The sequence below is a fragment of the Mytilus trossulus genome, chromosome 7, assembly GCF_036588685.1.
Source record: "Mytilus trossulus isolate FHL-02 chromosome 7, PNRI_Mtr1.1.1.hap1, whole genome shotgun sequence".
NCBI lineage: Eukaryota > Metazoa > Mollusca > Bivalvia > Mytilida > Mytilidae > Mytilus > Mytilus trossulus.
Genome location: NC_086379.1, coordinates 41637057 through 41658742, shown reverse-complemented (window position 1 = coordinate 41658742; position 21686 = coordinate 41637057). Strand labels below are relative to the sequence as shown.

Here is a 21686-nt window from a genome sequence, read left to right as displayed (position 1 = left end):
TCATGTCAAAAACGAACACCAACAAAGTATAACAACAGTACTAAACAAAACATAGCACAGGAAACTAAAGACTAAGCACTCAGCACTAAGACTCCCATCAGAACACAGACGGGGGTGATCGCAAGTGTTCGTAAAGGGTAAGCAGATCCTCCTGCACAACGGTTGGCATATCAATCATTTTGCTATTACTTCATCATTAAGCATTTTTAAACCATCTTCAAACCATTTTAAATATTTGGTACAACTCTTTTTCTGAATTATATACTTTGTGTATCGCCTTTTCTTATCCTACAAAGAGATGTATAAATGAACACGTGTTATATAGGTAAAATTGAGAATGGAAATGGGGAATGTGTCAAAGAGACAACAACCCGACCAAATAAAAAAAACAACAGCAGAAGGTCACCAACAGGTCTTCAATGTAGCGAGAAATTCCCGCACCGGGAGGCGTCCTTCAGCTGGCCCCTAAACAAATATATACTAGTTCAGTGATAATAAACGCCATACTAATTTCCAAATTGTACACAAGAAACTAAAATTAAAATAATACAAGACTAACAAAGGCCAGAGGCTCCTGACTTGGGACAGGCGCAAAAATGCGGCGGGGTTAAACATGTTTGTGAGATCTCAACCCTCCCCCTATACCTCTAACCAATGTAGAAAAGTAAACGTAAGGTCTATGTTTGTAATTTGACACACACACCTTAATGAAATATCACATCAAATATTAGAAGTACTCGCGGTTGATATTTTACAATACTAAGATTTTATTAAAGAAACGCATTCAAAAGCTCGTTCAAGAAAAACACAGAGTGTATACATGTCAGGTTTACCAGTTTATCTCATAATAGAAAAAAATGGTTTGCAAATATTATACTATTACTGTAAATCATTACATACAATGTACACAGCAAACAAACGCAATGGAATAGCACTTTTATTGCTGTTTGTCATCTCAAATTCATAGTGTTGAAGGCATTTATAACACAGAGCAATAACTTTACTTGCAACTCACTATAAGTTTAAGACTGCCAATAACACTGATTTAAGAGGCATTCTTGCAACTGAAAATAACGTACCAATTGTGAATTGTATATAAGGATTGAACAGCTGCACTTCAAACAATTTCATAACGATGAATAGAGTTTAAGCCAATCGAACAGTTGTCAATTGAATTCTAACATAAAGGATATTAAGGAAAGGATTCGTTATACAGACGTGGAGAATTGAAGCTGCAAACAAATGCTCAAAACGATTTTTACCGTTTTCAAAGCTTAATCACAACTGCATGGAAAACATACTTCGGAACATGTATGCGAACATTCTTGGTAAAAAAACGCGTACACAACGGCTTCTGTATCATTGTGTGTGGTGTGTAAATCTGGTCGTCTGCCGTTTGTTATTCCAACATATTTATTTTTTTTAGTTTTTGATTTAGTATAAACGGTGCCGTTGGTTTTGTCGTTTCAATTGTTTTATTTTCATGTTGTCATGTCGGGGTCTTTTATAGCTAGCTATAAAGTATATATGTGTTCCTGTTTAAAGGTAATACGATGATCTACAAAATGTACATTTGCTTAGATTCAATAAATTTGAGTTATTATAGCCCTATTTCATTTGTTGGTGATCTCTCGTGGTTATAGTTGTATCATTGCCAATAAACCACATGTAGTTTTTTTATACCATCCAATTTGTTTACATCCAGCTGCTTTTGCATTTTTACTCTTGTGTCTTTAAAAATGCTTATTATGGACTTTCCTAATTGATTTTCCTCTGAGTTCAGTATTTTTGTGATTTTACTTTATACATAATTATGTTCATTCAAATAGTTTCGGGAAATAAATAAATGTCCCTAATGTGGACAGTGTTACTTGCACATTTTTAAAGTAAAGTAGTGACTTGGTTCAGCTGCAAAAGGTTGAAAATTAGCATTTCTGAGCTGTCAAATATATTTCAAGACCGCGTCCCGCTTAACAAAAAAATGTCAATTTTTTTATTAGAGCTGATGATGTTTGGTATATGATTTGTCCCAAAAGTAGTACAACACACAGTAAGAGTTATATTGAGAAAGCGCAGATGGGATTTTTTTTTAATTTTCTTTTATTTTCTAAAATGAAACTACGAAATAGCTGTGTTCTGTGGCTAAAGGATAAGATCCGTCTTAATAGACATGTAGTTTGTTTGCATTGGAAATTTGAAATAAGAAATGGAGATGAATAAATTAAGCAGCCTATACAACAGACATATCATACCATGTGAGATTAACATACTTATCATCGCCAAATCTATATAGATCGAACATAATAACATTTCATATATTGGTACCTTATAACAGGGTATTGACCACTTCGCTTTATATCATTTAATTAACAAGTCATGATCGCGCATTTAATTAAAATCAATCACACCTCGACAAGTATTTTGGTCTATTAAATTATATTTATTTGAGAATATTAATAAATACTAGTTATCAAACCGTTTAATAGTCCTGAGAATATCAACAATTTCATCTTAAATATTAAAGACAGATCTAAATTTCTTTTGACATTGATGCGAATAATCACATTAATGATATCTATCTTCTTAAATAATTCCACGCCCGAGTAGGTTTTTGGCGATTGCATTAACTTTATAAAATATATATGCACTTCAAGGTAAAACTAAACGACAACAAGTTAATTTTATCATCCCTTGTTTGTAAAATATATATATATAGTGTACGCCTCTCTATCGTTAAGGTAGTTTAAATACACTATGACACCGCTTGTTTTATCAAAGTTCAGATTAAATCGTTGGTAAATCTGTCCATCAAAGGGTTGAAATATACATCGTGCATAGTGTCACATTTCCAACAACTACTGTTTTCGGTGTTACTTAATTTCAATTTAAAGTCCGCTTTGAAATTTATGTTTTTCGTTCGATGGCATTTGTAACGTGTTTCAGTGTCAACACCAACTGTTTAAGACATATTTAAAAGGATGATTTAAAAGTTTCATTTTCTTAAATGACAAACGATTGATTTTAATTTGAAGGATTTAATCTGAGGATAACAAGAAAAATGCAGAAACTACTGAAAGTGTTTTTTGTACAATTAATATTGTTTTATGTGTGTACATTTTCAAGAAAAATAGGAACAAGTGTAAAATTGACACATAGGGATAAATTAATGATTGTTAACTATCATAATGATATTAGACGGCTTATTTATGCATCAAATATGCAAGCTTTGGTAAGTTTTATTTTTTATTTTTACTTTTGATTATTTATTCAAACTATCATACCTTTGGATTTGCTTACCCTTCCGGAGCACATGAGATCACACCGCATTTGTTTTATTTTTATATTTTTTTTTGATTTTTTTTTGCTGGAATTCGTGTTGTTAGGTCTTTAGTTTTCAATGTCTTGTTTCGAAGACTGTTGATTATCTTTATATCTTTTTATGTTATTTTTTTTTATTACTATGGCGTAGCCTGTTTATCTTTGACTTACATGTATTTCATTATGCTTGATATCCTTGTGGAACAGAAACTTCCGCGACTCTTTCATAGCAATGAAACAGAGAATAGTAAATAAATGTGCACTTATTCTTAGAGCCACACATAATTTCTTTGGTGCTGTGCTATAAAAATTTAAACATCTCTAAACACAATACCAAATAATCAAATCCAACACTTATCCAGATATTCTTCTTCAATCACACCGCAGCATATAAAATGTTATGAAACTGTACGTATCTGAACTGGTGGACTGACATGGAGAGGTTTCTTTAGAGTGGAAAGGTTTTCAAATATTACTGCATTATATTGCACATACATGCATATTGTTTTTAATACTTGCTACCCAGTATGGGTTTTAGTCATTGTTGAAGGACTGTACTTAATGCAACCTATATATGGTTGCTTAAATCTACGCTATTTTAGTTGATAGTTGTCTCATTGGCAAACATACCACATCTCATTTTATATATTTAAATCAAACCTCAGCTAGACGATGTTGTTGTAAACATTGACATGAACAGCTTGTTAACAACACACACTTCATTTCACCAGTCATGTTACTTCAAAGAATTACATCCTAAGCTGTGTCAATGTAAGCTTGGAAAAGAATACACTTCTCTAGTCACTTGTATTGTCTGTTTTTTAAAGTTACAATGAACATGTTAATAGTAGATTTATTTTACACGATGTTTTTTAATATGCTTTATTGTCCCTAGTTAACGTTCATTTGATTTTGATAGTGTTAACTTGAAGTTCGTGTTTTAAACGATAGCTTCAAGCACAGCAGCAGTTGTAGGTAAACTAAATAAATTTTTCAAGTTATAAACAGTTTATTTTAATTCAAAATTGGCTTCTAGAAAAGAAATTGTGCAACTGCACCATCAACCCAGTCCCCATTACTGCGCCTATGGTTCCATTGCGCTAAGTTATGTCTATAAAGTCTCAAAATTGCTATTAATTTGTTGATACTCAATATATCATTATAGACGCAAGAAGGTTTTATATTTGACTGTAACAGTTACGTATATTTATGTCAATCAAGCACTTATTATCAATACCATTTGAATCGGGTCATCTTAAAACCTGAATTTTATTTGGTGTATTATTACCGGTTGTTTTATTACCTTGCAATATGTGTGCATTTTAACAATGATTATCATTACATAAAACTCATATCCGTTAACTAGAACAAATTAACATCTTGTTTTTAAGTTGTATTCCATTCGCATATACGGACCCATCTACATGTAGGTTGTTCACGCGACAAAATCACTGCGCGAAGAGGAGGAAAAAGCAAAGAGAGTAATATAACGTTGAAGTTTACATTCACAGTTGACAAATAGTAGAAGGAACAGACAACCGAAATTCCGAAAATATTTCATCTAAAACTCGTAAATAACCTGAAGTGGTTCTGAAGCGAAGGCGTTTCATACTTCAGTAGTCGCACCCGTTATGTGTCTCGTGGCAAAGTAAATATCAAAATTGAAAAATGGCACTGCTTGCTGTTCTAAGATGGGACCAGATAATTTGGTTGTCATTTTGGCAAGTGGGACATATCTAGTGAAGATAAACTTCAATTCAATTGTTATTGGTAATACAATCTATTTCTTGAGTGGTTTGAAAGATTCTTCCCGGTGAACAGAAAACTCTGAATTCTGATTTGACCCCCCCCCCCTTCTTTAGATAGATTTTTTCGTTTTGTTTAGGGTAGGGGTTTTTCGAAATATGATATAAAAAGAAGCAAAGGTGTTGTCCAGTTTACATCACATCTTTAAATGTGTTTGGCGCCTTGGTATCGGCGTACTTAAGAATAAATTTAACTAAAAAAGTATATTTGAGAGTGATTCGTGTACATGTCTATGTTTAAAATTGTTGTGCATCGTGTCATGTAATGATTTAAGATTAAAGTAAATATATATCTATACTACATGTATTTGTTCAAAATATTTCAATATTCGTGTGTAACAAATGGCGATGTCGTCTGTCCTATATTTGTCTTTTTGTTTAAAGTTAGTATAGCCCTATTACATTTACGTGCACTTAACCTGCACCATGTTGTACAAATATTGTGCAATATAAGTAGTAAATAATATATGTGCAAAACAAACACGCATCGCTCGATCATAAATTTTAATAACATTACGACTATTTAAGATTAAATACAAGACGTATACATACAGGTACACTAAACGACTGAAATATAGCTTCTCAATTATAGATATAGTAATCGGACACGAGGGTGTTGCAAATAAGGAAATTGTCGTCCTAGGAATACACACTAAATCTTCTTTGTATACCACGTACATGACTATATTCTTAGACGCACGATCGTGTAAGCTGTTACATGCTTCACAGACTAACGAGATCCATTAACATTTATTTCTTAGTGATTATGTTTTTTTCGCAAGTTTGGTGTTTTATAAAGGATGAAACGTTACATGCAGAAGCATGCTTATTTGTTACGCATTGTTATTCAATATTTTATTTCATTTTATTATCAATTTTATGTGCTATTTAATTCTGACTTTATCGGATATGATTCGAGATACCAACCCGTTTGCCAAGCTTGACTTGTACCTTTAACCCTGCATACCGTGTTTTTTGGTAGTCACTGTCGTTCTCCAATTTCTGTGATTGATATTTGTTTTCGGCTTTGTGAGGTCTGCTTTCTTGACTATTGAATATTAATAAAAGGAGATGCCGGTATATCCCAATGCGACAGCAATTTACTGCGTCTAAAATTTCGTCATATCATTTACTGATATAAATTCAAATGTTGTACGGTTGAAATCTGAGAAAGTATTTAGCAAACATGCAGATTGGTGTTTAGAATATTGTATGAAGGACTATTCCTTTTTTGAGAAGCAAACGTTTCGCCATTTAAGACTTTCTTCAGTCAACTTGCTAATGGCAATGTTCAAAATCAACATCCAGATGTATGATTTAATAGCCATTTTATTTGTATATTATGCAAAGTTTGATATTTAATGTTTGCGTTTTTAATTTATTCGTGTATAATTGTCACATAACGGACGAACATTTCATCTAATCTGTTCTTAACTGGTGCCTCTTTTCTAGTATCTTCAAGCGAAATGACCACTTGACTATGAAAAAAGAAATACAGGACAAATATTTAGAACGATTTTCTGTAAAATACTTTAAAAGTATTATTTTATTTATCAAATATGAAATTTGACTATGACACGTTAAATTTGATATATATAAAACTGTGTATAATAATTAACAGTCAAATTACAGTTTCGCCCTTTCGATACAGTTCTTTATCTAGATACTAAATTTGATCATATTGGGATTTAAACGATAAAAATGTGTATACCCCCAACAACGACAATTAACTTGACCGTCATGACCTATCGTGACCTATCTGACAGACTGTTGAATATACCGTATACTTATTGTTACAGTTGCTCATAATACATACTAGGTAGCAGGAAAAATCTGTTATGAAAATTGTAAAAACTTAGATCACATAACCCCGGGCTTTGATTGCATGATTGTTAATGTCTGTTTAACGTCCAGTAACAAATATTACTTATATAACTTATGCAGGTCAAGATATTAATGAGACATGAATATTAACTGCTTTAAACTAGAACTACAGATGAGTTTACTTTCGGATGAAGAGACCATGTTGGCCTACTTAATTTACGAACAAGTAAAAAAACCGAAACAAGTAAAGAATAATATGACCAAAGAAGACCTACAACCATTCCCATCCATAGGCTTGTTTACCTTAATGAGTTGAAACAGGGCGCAGGACATTTGAGCGAAAAAATTTAAACTACATTAGATTCTTAATAATTTATGAATTTATAAATGGACGATTTCAGAATTGTGGACGTTAGTTATTCTGGTATATCGAAAAGCAGTTACATGTATATATATATATGTATGGTTTTTATCGTCATATTATACAGTATGATAAATACAGATTGTGATGCGATATGTACACTTCACTGGAGACAGTTACATCTTCTAATTTAAAACGTGAGGCTCGCCGCCATACCTGTACGTAGCATTAATTTCAATGATCTTCAAACATATGCAGATGTATAATGTCACAAGGCATGGTCGCCCAGATTTTTTTGGGACGTTGCAATATGAAATTAAGAGGAAAGCATGAGCATTTGACGTAATAAATGAATTTTGTCCAGTGAAGAAATGAGATAATATGAATCACACGTTGACTTTTATAAAATATAAAAACATATTAATAAGTCGGAATATAGATAAATTGGTTAAGAATCACAAAAAATAATATAAAGAATTGCACACACCTTTGTATGGTCTTTCAAATACAAATTTTATTGAATGATTGATGTTTTTACACATTTATTGAAGTAAAGAATGAAAATAAAACAATTTTATCATTGGTACAAGATATGTACATTTGATCTGACAAATTATCACGAATGAGGTGATTATTGCTCTGATAACCGTTAGTATAATCACAGCATTTTCTTCATCTAGTTTGGTTGTCCTAATATTTATTATTTACATTAAAACGATACAGCATATCTCTGTATGTAATCTTTCAACCCATTAATGGTGTAACATTCAAATTAAGCCTAATCAGCAATCAACACCCAATGGGAATAGGTAAATCACTGAAATTGATAGGGTTTTAAACATTAAACAATTGCCTAGGGTTGTTGGACAAGCACCAAGACGTAGCCCCCATATTTTTTGTAATGTTGCACATATAAGACACATGGCTATGTCCCAGTTACATTCTTAATATCTCTAAAAGGTTTTTGCCTTTTCTAAGATTAAAACCATAATTTTACACAATCTTTTAGTCAGTTGGGAGTTATAATTGAAATGTAACTTCTTTATGTAACGTGCCCTTCATCCGTTTAACGTGTTGTAGTTTACATGTATGTGTGAAAGAAGATATTATTTATCTCTATCTTGAGATAAAAATGTAAGGACATGGTCCCATAACCCATGTTTTATTTATCTTTTTTCATCTCGTAGTGCTTTTTAAGTTCTCTCTCTACTATCTACCTGTAGTTAAGGCGGTGTTATTTTTTCTATTATACTTAATATGTATAGCCTCTTGTAGTAATGCACATTGATTTTGAATCTCATAAGAATTGAGGTACATGTACATGTATATCGAAATCAAATTGTCATTTTACATTATCAACATGGGGCCTGTTTATCGAAAATATCCTAAGTTCCATCCTAAGAATTTCTTAGGACAGGATTTAGGATAAAGTTAGGACCGACTTACGACACGTCTCAGCATGCACATCGAAGCTATCTTAGGAATATCTTAGCTAGGACGTCCTAACCGATGTCCTAAGTATTGTCGGAAAAGAAAATACAAATAAGATACCATAAAAATAAAATATGATATCATATTTTATCAATAATATTTTTTTTTTAAATATAGTTATTTAGAAACTTATTATTAATGTTACATTAAAGATAGTAAAAGATTATTGTACAATATATGTTCATTTAAACTATGTAAAAAAAAAACATTAGACAAAAATAATAACTACGTTTTATATAAAAATTTTAGAAACTAATTGTAAACAAGATATATAATCGGTAAAAATCATTACATGTTTTTGAGTGAGTTGAATTTGAAGTGTCAAGGTTTCAATATTTAACAGTTCAAAGGCAAATCTCGTGCATTTTTCAAATAAATACGGTGAAATTCAATTATTTTACTACTGCTAAAAACAATAATACGTGTGAAAACGAACAAAAGACGAAATTGAATATATCCTAAAGTTAGGACCATGCTAAGACCATCTTAAGACACCTAAATTGGTATCCTAAAGTTAGGACAATTCCTAGAATTTTCCTAAGTTGAGACATGTTTGATAAACCCACTTAGGACTAAGATGTGTCCTAAATTGGTCTTAGGACACGTCCTATTCCTAAGAGAGCTTCGATAAACAGGCCCATGGAATTTGTTTGTACCAACAACATATAGTTTATAATAAAAATCTATTTATAAAAAAATGACAAATGCATTTTTTTCCGGATTTTTGTGGAAGTTCAGTAAGTCAAAATTAATGCAAATTTTAAAGACATTTTTTATTTACTGTACGTAACTTGACATTAAAGTTTCTTTCGATTTTTTTGATTTTTTTTTGTTGCTGTCTGCTTACACAACCCACAACTCCTACTGTTTCGTCATACTTATTTTATAAACCATAATTAAACCTGTTTGTTAGACAAAAATGAAATATTATATACAAAATATCATATTTAAGTGGTATACAGTGACCTCAAGTATTCCTATTTTCTTTCTCACGAAAATATTTGGGGGTTGATTGGAATTTGTATTTGGTCATACATCTTAATTTAATATAAAACTACTGTCATTAATGCCATATTTGACTTTATCCTTAAATTACTATTACGAATACTCTAACATGTCTAAAATAAGCGTTTAATTGAAGAAGCAACATTTAACTTAAATTTCATGAACACTGAGAACTGAGAACTGAATGGTTTTTTTTCTAAAAGGTCAATGTCCCTAATTATCATGTCATGTAGTATGTCAATACGTATGTTCACTTATCTATATCGAATTTTTGTAGAAAAGCTTGTAAGGCTGTCTCTGTTGACAAACGTGATCCATATCTTTCAGTTTGTATAAACGGTTTACTGTTTTAAGTGTTGAAATGTTATTTTCATGTGATGTTTGTTCTTTCAAAATCTTATGATTTTCAGTTTGACTTCCTTTTTTAATAATATATTTGTGTACATAACAAATCCTTGTGATCTTTATTTCAAAGCATGTTATAATGAATTGTACAGGCGAAAACAAACATTCCCATGTTAAACATGACATTAATAAAATGAAAATCAGCAGTCATTCGAAAAAAAGTAGACCTTGTCTAAATTAAGTAAAGAAATATTGCGTATAGGTATTAGTGAAAATACACAAGGTCGCAAGTTCACTACCGAACAATGTTAATACATCTTCGTATATTGACAAGATAATTTACCTTGAGTCCTTTCTACCGAAGTGATACATGTACATATACGTGCAAATAATGTGTATTCTTAAAAAATGTCTTAAACATACATCATGAATCAATCGTTTATCAAGAAATCCAAAAACCTACTTACAATGTGAATATTTGGAATTTTTATAACCCCCAAAAATAAGCGAACCTCCTTTTCTTGTCTATTTTCTTTTTTTATAAAAGGGTGTTTTGATTTTTAGTGTCCAGAAATGATTCACCACCATGTCCCTTTTTCCAATTGTAATGTTTCCATTTCAAATTTTGGAGCATAGAATGATCAGCTTTGCCTCCCCGTTGTCAACATTGAAATAATAAATACGCAAGCTTCATGAAAATAGCTGCGTCGTGATAATAGAAAACATATCTTGTCGTTAAAGTAAAAAAGTCAAGTGTGTTTTCACCTTCTCAACCGTATAAGGATTTTTAAAAGGAATTTACTTGAAAACCACAACTACAACATGTAGATATATAATATTTAAAAAGCTGAATAAAGTACTGAGCCTAGGCTCCGTGTTGAAGACCGTACCTTGACCTATAATGGTTTACTTTTATAAATTGTGACTTGAATGGAGAGTTGTCTCATTGACACTCGTACATATACCACATCTTCCTATATCTACATAATATAGGTAAGCCAAAACTTATTCCATATATGCATACAGTTTCAAATTGTTTCTGGTATTCGTTTTTGTAAGTCTTTGCATGTGAAAACATTCAAAAATACAAAGTTCTATTTTTAAGAAGGACAGCAACTGGCTCGATTACGTGATGCACCTGCCAGGGCATATATTTGCAACCGCAAGGTACTATACAAAATAGTGTTATGGTCTGTGCTATTGCCTTCCCGTTCCAATAAAGATTGTGATGGAGGGTCAAGGCAATTTAAAATAAAGAAAATATTTTAAAACAACTTACATTAAAAAAAACAGTCATAACCAGTTAACAGTAATGTAAATATTTAAAATATATTAGATCAAATACATTTAATCGTTATAAAGGACGTTTTTTTCTATTAGCAAATTTGTAAATTATTTTGAAATCTGAGAATATGACATTTAAATTTTAAACAGTCAGTATTACAATAATGAGAATATTGCATAACTTTAAAATGTTCTTGTGTAGTCATCATGATATTTTAATTTCATTGCCAAATTGATAGTGTCATATTATAATGTTCATGCTGTATTCTGCAAGCTTATTAGCTTTGATTGAAATGCAGTATGATAGCAGGTATTCAGAGCAGATTACGAAAATTGCTGACAACCTTATTTCCATATTTCAACTGAAAATTCTTCAAATATTAGACTGCATGTATACAGGTTATCAGTAAGCATTATTATTTGATCCGAGTTTTAAAAACATCTTGGCACGCGATTTACGTTAAAACGTCTAAAGATGATATATTGAGTTTCCGGTATTAAAAGGAGTCAATTTGATTGGATAAAAGTATGACAAGGTCATCAGTTGCGATCGTATCTGATGACAGATGTCTGGACACAAAATACAAGACATATTTGAAGATTTAAATGATTTACTGCTTTTTAGCACTCAAGCATAGTCTTATTTACGAGTAGTTATTACAGTTGGTAATATCTTCCCTGATAAAATACAGTATAAGACACTCGTATTGCATAGTCGATGACAACCGCAAAACCCAGTAGGACTCTATGTTATATATAGTATGGTTATGATATGTTGTTCACCATGGAATAGTCCTTTAGAATGTTGTCGCCTATCAGAATATTTGAGATCACCCTTTATAAATTGACCGTATTTCCGGAAAGATATCTGAGTACTAAAAATGCTGCATGTATACAATTGCACGTAAATACTTACATATATGTAGTCGCCTATCAGAGATACGAGAGAGAGAGAAATAACCTGAAATCAAAAGTAGTGTAGGGATCATTTATACCATTTTACGTCCATTGCTTGAAAAATAAGTAATTTGTTTTTTTTTCACTCTTTTTATAGAAAAAATCAAATATATATATTATATAAAAAAAATATTTGGTGATCTAGCTTCTTCGAAGACAATAAGAATAAGGTTTTGATAACAAGTTCTCTATTCCTCTTGAACATCATTGCATGTACGTAGCACTCACCGACATCTGAATCTTTAGAACATCATACTGAACAAATAGACTAACGTCGGGATGTATATTTACCCGGCCACGTCCACTTGTATTTTTGTCCATCTGATGAGTTTAGCCCTTTTCACCTGATTTTTATAGTTCGTTCTTATGTTGTACTGTTATACCACTGTCCCAGGTTATGGGGATGGTTGGGATCCATCTAACATGTTTAACCCTGCCACATTATTTATATATGTGCCTGTCCCAAGTCAGGAGCCTGTAATTTAGTGGTTGTCGTTTGTTTATTGTTTACATATTTGTTTTTCGTTCATTTTTTTTTACATAAATAAGGCCGTTGTTTTCTCCAGTGAATTGTTTTACATTGTCTTATCGGGGCTTTTTATAGATGACTATGCGGTATGGGCTTTGCTCATTGTTGAAGGCCGCACGATGACCTATAGATGTTAATGTCTGTGTCATTTTGGTCTTTTGTGGATAGTTGTTTCATTGACAATCATACCACATCTTCTTTCTTATAACTCTGAACTTTTGAAACACAAAAGCTTTTCTACCTTGGGAATTCAAATCGCTAACCTTAGCTGTATTTGTCAAAACTTTTAAGAATTTTTGGTCTTTAATGCTCTGCAACTTCGTACTTTATTTGGCCGTAAAAACGTGATTTTTTTGTTTCGAGCGTCAGTGATTGTTTATTTGTAGACGAAACGCGTCTGGCGCAAATATAAAAAGTCTCCATGATGAGTTTATTTTGAATAATTATACATCAGTAATCAATTATCTGGAAAAAAAAGTTTCTTTCTTTGTTTAAAGATATATTTTAATTAACAATGTCAAAAAAATAATTATTCCTGATTTTGTCTGGCATAGCAACATATAACAGAGAAAAAAACAGGTTTGTTTGTTATGTTTGTTAACATCTATACTCGGGACTAATGCATTCACAAACATGTAAATACTGTGCAGAAAGTTTAGTTTTTATACATCTAGTCGACCCTAGTGCATTCAAACACATTTAAATGTTTTGTAGAAAGTTTACATATTGTTTATAAGATTTGTACATGTAGTATTTGCCATAATTGGACTGCACTTTTAAAAGGTACATATTCACTTTGATACATGATATTAAACGTTAATAAATCATTTATTGTTAATGTATGTACTTATATAGGAATATGTAACGTTTTCTCATAACCTCAATTATAATACTTCATTCATAAAATATATAAAATGACCTGCAGTAAAAAAAAATACAAACACCAAAAGAGAAAGATTGAAAATGATAAAACTTTATTATTTTGTTGTGCGACTTAGATAACTGTTTAACTGGTAATTTTTTGACCTGATATCGTTGAGCAGTGAGTTGTGTAGATTTGTTTGATGGTATTTAGCCTTAAACGCCCAAACATGCCCACTGGCTTTGAAATATGTCCAAAAACAAAGTATATTAAGCAAAACAGTTATATTCTTTTACGATTTAATTTATAATTAACGTAATATTTATTACTGTGAGAAACTAAAAATTTATATATACATTTTTGTATGTGGTTATATAAAATGCAAATGCTTGTATCTTTTAAATATGAATCCCTGAGAAACAAAGGTAAAGTCAATCTTATAAAAATTATAATTAGCATACACAAAACTTGAGAGCACAGTTTATACCAAGTACTTCAAATTCAACACTTTAGTTTGTTTTAATATTTAAATGATAAAATGCACTAGTTTCGTGTGTACAATTTTGAAATTAGTATGGCGTTCATTATCACTGAACAAGTATATATTTGTTTAGGGGCCAGCTGAAGGACGCCTCCGGGTGCGGGAAATTCTCGCTACATTGAAGACCTGTTGGTGACCTTCTGCTGTTGTTTTTTTATTTGGTCGGGTTGTTGTCTCTTTGACACATTCCCCATTTCCATTCTTAATTTTACTATTATCATTTTATGTATGTTTCGATGCGTTAACTCATGTAAGCCAATATCGTCGGTCTGAAAAGCCTGTCGTAAGGTTTTAGTGTATAAACAGCTTCGAGACCAATACTTTTTGATCAGAGGATCAAACTCAGCAAGAAGTCTCTAGGTATGTACCGCCAAACTTGTTTTTGTTTGCTGTTCTTCTGATTTTGCTTCGAAAATAGAGCATGTACTCTAAAGCCAATAGTTTGATAAGATTACATGTAGCTAAAAATTTCAATTTTTTTCAAGAAACAAAAAATGCTGTTAATTTGTTATACGATATGTTTTTGAATGATAACCATATGAGCATCTGTCATTAAAACTGTAATAAACGAAAAAACAATTGCAAGTGCCCAGATTCAAAGAAAAACTGCATTCCTGTTTTGATAAAAATAACGATAGGTGAAGATTTTGATTTTGGTTCCACTAACAATAATTCGCAGAACATACATGTGTGCAATGAACTTGACCCTAAGGTGTATCGAGTTCTTCTAAATCTTGCATTGCAAATTACATGAAGAAAATAAAACAAACTCGAGGAGTGAAGATCATTATTGGAATAGGCAAATTTTAAGATTTTTTTCAGTAGTTGGCCGAAGTTTCAGTGGTTGGACGAAAACGCGTATGAACAAATCCTGTTAGCAAAAATGCAGAGAGATTTTCACTAATGAAAACAGGCTGGAAATGAATACATATGAAAAGAAATTTCACAATGAAATTGATTTAGAAACGAGGAATGTGTCAAAGAGACAACAACCCGACCAAACAGCAAAAAACAGCCGAGATCACCAATGGATATTCAATATTCAACACAGTAATTAAATACCCTACCAGAAAGCGGACTCCAGATGTCCCTTGGACAAAAATGTGTACAAGTTTTAGCTTTCTTAAAAGCTGTGGACTTCTTCGCTCTATCCTAATTTAATGTAATATGTGTGCATGTGGTATGTTTAGATAGTTGATTGATATAAAATGAATTTGCGTTAAGAGTGTGCGTTATGGGTGTGCCTCTCTGGAGGTGTACCTAGGATGCTTCCTAGATTAGGAGAAGTTATGAAATACACATAACGCTTTTTTGAAAACGTTGTATAGGAACATTATAAAGCAAAACAAATCGTGCATATTGCAGATTGACAAAGCAAATAAACGTGCATTGATAATTGATATTTCAATATTGAATTTCAGTGTGCAATATATGCATAATAAAACGAAAATGAATTAATGACAGTTGATCGGATCGGATATACACGACATAAGTTAATTTTCCGGATTTTAATGACTTATCCTCAACGAGAAAAGTCTGTAATTCTTTATCTCATTTAAACCAATGGCTGTTGCTAATTCTCAGCCGCATCATAAAGTAACCAACCAGTTATAAATCATAAATTGAAGATGGCGTGTATTTCTACTGAAACTAATAGCTCCGCACCGTGATGCAAAGCAACTAGTTCATCGAAAATGGACGTCACACTTAACTCAAAAACATACAAATGAACCAAAATCAAAAAATATATAAGACATCAGTTGCTTTAAAAATAGGGAGCAAACCATTTACCAAAAAGGGTCTTAGAAGGTTTAACTTACTTAATACTTCAACTCAAGATTTTATATAAGTGAATAAAGAGGAAGACGGATTTGAAGTCGCTGATTTTATAAATATTTATGTAGATCTTATATAATATGTTTAACTTGCATTTTGATTATTTCGCAGTCTTTTTGAACATGTGTGTATTGTAAACAGATTTATCTTTTAAAAAAAACATAACGCTTCATGTTTAATGTTTTATACCAATATAAAATGCATATGTAATGACACTTGTTACATAAGGCTTACAACAAAGAATTTGTTGATATATGATGTTCGGATTATGTACACTATAAATTGTTTAACTGCATGAGATGAATATATTTAACAATTTGAATATAAAGTTGTTAAACAATTTATCGCTATATGATTCAATTCAGAGACCTTTGTATACGCACATGACACAAATAAAATAATTAAAGTGTCGGAATTTAAAAAAATGCATATTTTATAAAGTAAAACAAAAAAAGTGCTTAAAAATGCTTTCAACATAAATTGTCAAAATGATATTTTTATTATGCATTAAATGCTAAATTCACACCTTGTAGATTTTAAATAGAATACAATTTGCATTCCATGTAAAGGATATAATGTAACTCAGCTATAAATCATATTCTTTTTTGCAACAAGACTATAACAAGTAAATATTTGTGCAGTAATACTTTTTAGTAGGAACATTAAATCTTTTATTTTTATATAATTTATGACCTTTGTGTACTTAGCTGCCAGACACAAACGAGTTTGATAACCATATGGTAGACAGAGTTCACACCGGATATAACCTGTCTATTTCAAAGCTCTTTAATAAAGTCTTAGACCCAGGCAGTGAGGGTATAATTCCGACCTTAGAACTTCAAGATTTATAAGCCTGTAATAGTCTTACAAGTAACGAGGGTTTAAACTTGTTTTTTTTATTATTATTTTAAAAAGTTTTCAGACCATTTTCTTTCTCTATGTTACCGGTCTCTATGTTCCTTGTTTCTTTTTACCCACATTCACTCTTCTTTTAACCACGAAATTAATCTCTATTTTTTATATTTTGGTTATCTTTTACATTAATTGCCTTTTTTCTGTACTTTTTATACCCATTATTCTCTATTCTGTAATACCAATTAATGCGTTCAGTAATCGCCATGTTCTAGAAAGTGTATCATTAGAATGTACACATACATGTAGCAGATATTTGTAAAGGATATTTTTTAATCGAATTTGAATATTGAAAAAAATATGCATAAATGTAAGTAGTATTCAATCCGTATTATGCCATTTTGCATTATCATGTCTTAAACCTTCTGTTTGACTAGTCTATAGCTATTTTGAGAAAAAAAGGAATCTATGTTACTTTGTACTAAGAAAACAGGAGTTTACAATAATGGCTTTTCGTATTTAAAACAGTTTTCTTTTTTTAACTTTTAATAGATTAAACACTGGCGCATTTATGTGTTCAAGTGCCAAGTAATTTTTATCGATTAAGAACGTCTGTAAAAAAAATCAATGTTAAATAGAGGTTGTTTCCAAAACGAATCGACTCATTTTTCTTCACTCTATGAAAAAGAAAAAAAAAGGATCGATAAATCCCCTTTAAAAGATGGCATAAGAAACTTTGTTTGATTGACTGGAATTTGTTTACTTAACTTCAAAGGACAAAATAATGCATGGAGGACGATTGGAGACGGGTTACGAAAAAAAGGAGATGTGTAAGTGATGTTTTGCCCATTGAGATAACTTCCCACCACAGTTAAAATGTCGGCAATTATAGGTCACTCACTGTACGACCTTCAACACTTGCCAAACACTACATGAAAAAATTTGAAACATGTGTAATATTTTAAAATGATTGTATGGTGAACATATAGAAAACAAGAACTATCTTTTTAAAAAAGATATCCGACGTATTTAAATTTGAGTATATGTTTAATACTATATATGCCCTTGAATTTTTACTAGATAACATTTTTGTTCGCTTTGGGGACTCCGTATATCGTCAGATTATCGGAATTCAAATGGGGACTAACTGTGCACCACTTATTGCGGACCTCTTTTTGAATTGTTATGAGTTACAATTTATGACAAAAATAAGCAAAGACCCATCAAAACAACATCTGATAAACAAATTTAATAATACTTTTAGATATTTGGATGATAGTTTGGCTCTCAATAATGACGACTTCAGTATGTATATTAATGAAATTTATCCTGCTGAACTTACTTTAAATAAAGCTAATACTAACAATGACCACTGCCCTTTTCTCGATCTTGATATCTATATCCTTAACGGAAAGCTGAATACTAAAATTTATGATAAAAGGGATGATTTTTCATTTCCTATCGTTAATTACCCGTTTTTAGATGGTGACGTTCCCTTGTCACCATCTTACGGTGTTTATATATCTCAACTTGTACGATTCGCTCGTGTATGTAACAATGTTTTAGATTTTAACGAGAGAAATTTATGTATTACTGAAAAATTATTACACCAGGGTTTTCGATATCACAAACTAGTCAAAACATTTACTAAATTTTATCATCGGTATAAAGACATCATTCGTAAATATAGCTCAACATGCAGACTTCTTATACGTTCAGGTATTTCACATCCAATTTTTTATGGAAATCTTCTTTATAAAGCACAAAGGTGTCAGTATTCACCTCAGAAACTTACAAAACCTTTGAATAGACTTATTAAGAAGGGGTATAATTACGATACTGTTGTCAAGTCATTAAAGATTGCATATTTTGGCGTTAATATTGAGTCACTGATAAGGTCTTTGCGTCGGAACTAAACACATTTATTCTAAAAACAGTTGTTGGCATGACACGGGTTATGTTCTTCTCATATATGTTATGATGGTATGATACTAAACCCCTAACGGGAAGGATTGTGCCTGATGTTCATATGATGAAATCTTAATCTTTCAGTCAGTTTAACTGAAGTCTGGAGCTGGCATGTCAGTTAACTGCTAGTAGTCTGTTGTTATTTATGTATTATTGTCATTTTGTTTATTTTCTTTGGTTACATCTTCTGACATCAGACTCGGACTTCTCTTGAACTGAATTTTAATGTGCGTTTTGTTATGCGTTTACTTTTCTACATCGGTTAGAGGTATAGGGGGAGGGTTGAGATCTCACAAACATGTTTAACCCCGCCGCATTTTTGCGCCTGTCCCAAGTCAGGAGCCTCTGGCCTTTGTTAGTCTTGTATTATTTTTATTTTAGTTTCTTGTGTACAATTTGGAAATAAGTATGGCGTTCATTATCACTGAACTAGTATATATTTGTTTAGGGGCCAGCTGAAGGACGCCTCCGGGTGCGGGAATTTCTCGCTACATTGAAGACCTGTTGTTGACCTTCTGCTGTTGTTTTTTTATTTGGTCGGGTTGTTGTCTCTTTGACACATTCCCCATTTCCATTCTCAATTTTATTAAAACTATCACTTCGATTTACCATTTAAATAACGTTATTTTATTTGGTCGGGTTGTTGTCTCTTTGACACATTCCCCATTTCCATTCTCAATTTTTATTTTCTCTGTTTGTGTTCAGTATTCTCGGTACTCGTATCTTTTTGTTTACATTCACCAAAACCCCGCGGAAATCTTACATGCGTAGGTGCGTTCTAAAAGTCATGTACGTTCGTACAACAAAGTTTACATTGAAAATTATATAATTGTCCCGAATAAACAGCTGTCATGGATGCAAAGAGCTACTGGAGAAACAATTATTTTAATAAAAATATAAATCTTTGTAAGATCAGTTCAAATATAATAGTTTTGTCACTTTACATCTGTTACAAAAATTTACCGAAAGTTATTTTTTTTAGCCAGACAAAATTGTTGGGTAGACATGGAGTTACATACATTTGCACGAGTTCAAATGGTAATATACTTAAAATCGGTGAACGGTCATTTTTAGTTTAATTGGTTAGTTAGTGATACAAGACCAACGGTTATGTCCCCTATCAGCAATACATAGTTATTTGTATACATAGACTATCTTAAGTCAACATATCTATTACCTCAAGACCATTTACATTGTTGTTTAAAATGAAGTGGCCGTCAATGATCGTCATGTATATCTACAGACGGCGAGTAAACAGTTTATTTATTTGTCCATAAGTAATTCATACCAGTCCAAATAAACACAAGTCTGACTTTTAACTCGTGTCAATAAATGAGGATACTGCTTCTTTTGTGTGAAAACTGGCAAAAGTCAAATCATGTGTATAAGAAGATGAGGTACATGTTTAATTGCTAAAAGGAGACAACTTTCCACCAGAGACCAAATGATGAGGATTGACTTTAATTAACTATTATAGCTCACCATACGGCCTTCAACAACAACCAAATCTATATCGTATAGTAAGCTATAAAAGGCCTCGACGGAATAATATTTGTATATATTCTATCTTAACCTGTCCTTTATCTATCTAAATCATTACACATTATCTGAAGTATCAACTTGACGATATTTTGAAGCAGTCTCAACAATCAACTACTGTAACAATCAATTGAGTATACTTATTAATTTCAATTGAGATGTTGCATGGCATTTTTTGTACAGTAAACTTACGTAGAAAATTTGAATCCTGGTATCTATGACAAGTTTTTTTTTAATTCCCCTTTTTATAGTGTTTAATTGAATGTATATCGCTTTTAATGGTTTCGTTCATTTTAACCAACTTGTTACTTCTTCTATAGTCGAAATTGAGTAATGGTCTTTGTATTCGGTGTGAGCCAAGTTTTGGTTTGAAGACCGCACTTTGACCTTCAAATTAATGTATAATGGTTCACTTTTACAAATTGCGACGAAGAGTTGTCTCATTGGCACTCATGCCATATCTTAATATAATCAATTATTGACTACCATGTACAGTTTTGCACAGTTGGACAGATTCTAAGGATCTCACAAGGGTTTCATTAAGGAAAATTTGTTTCATTCATTTTTAGCTAACTGTATCGTGTTTTGTCATCTCATGTTGTACTATTATACATGAACATTATATCCAGCGAACTTTCTCCTTTGATATATACATCAAACGAATACAACGTGAACTATGTATAGATTAGAATAAAGAATTCTTTTACATGGCAAATCATGGGCCGCAAGATTAATTTGTCATTTTCAGTGTTTAACAATTTTTTGCTGTATCAATAAAAGGTCGAGCTTTTCCGCTTGACTTATTTACTTACATGAATGCATTGTATGTAATTGTTCTAAATTTGCAGTCTCCTCATATACAAAATGTAGAGTTCAACCTCAGACAGTATTGACTATTCTGGTTAGGCATGTTTGTTCCCAATAATGTTTCAAATTTTTTGCCATCCAAGTTTTTGTCTCGGGCGAAAATGGATAACTTTAAATCAAGCTTTTTTTTGGCGCAGCACAATCTATAAAGCAGGTTTCCAGTTGAATTCTACTGGATAATTTTGTCAATACAACATGTTCATTAGACACCAAGGCATATGTGTGGTTAAATTCAACAAAAACAATCCAAGAAATAAAATGAACAAAACTTGGTAGTGAATAAATTATACCAAGTGTTGCTA

General features: G+C 31.6%; 1 protein-coding gene across 2 annotated transcripts in view; it reads left to right on the top strand.

Annotated features, from left to right (window-relative positions):
* The first annotated feature begins 2733 nt into the window (after nt 1–2733).
* LOC134725091 (uncharacterized) overlaps nt 2734–21686 on the top strand; it is a 35824-nt gene continuing 16871 nt past the window's right edge. For both annotated transcript variants that reach the window (XM_063588616.1, XM_063588615.1), the window contains exon 1: nt 2734–3229. In XM_063588616.1, the coding sequence (XP_063444686.1) occupies nt 3059–3229 (171 nt within the window). In that variant the 5' untranslated portion in view covers nt 2734–3058. The remainder of the gene's footprint in view (nt 3230–21686) is intronic.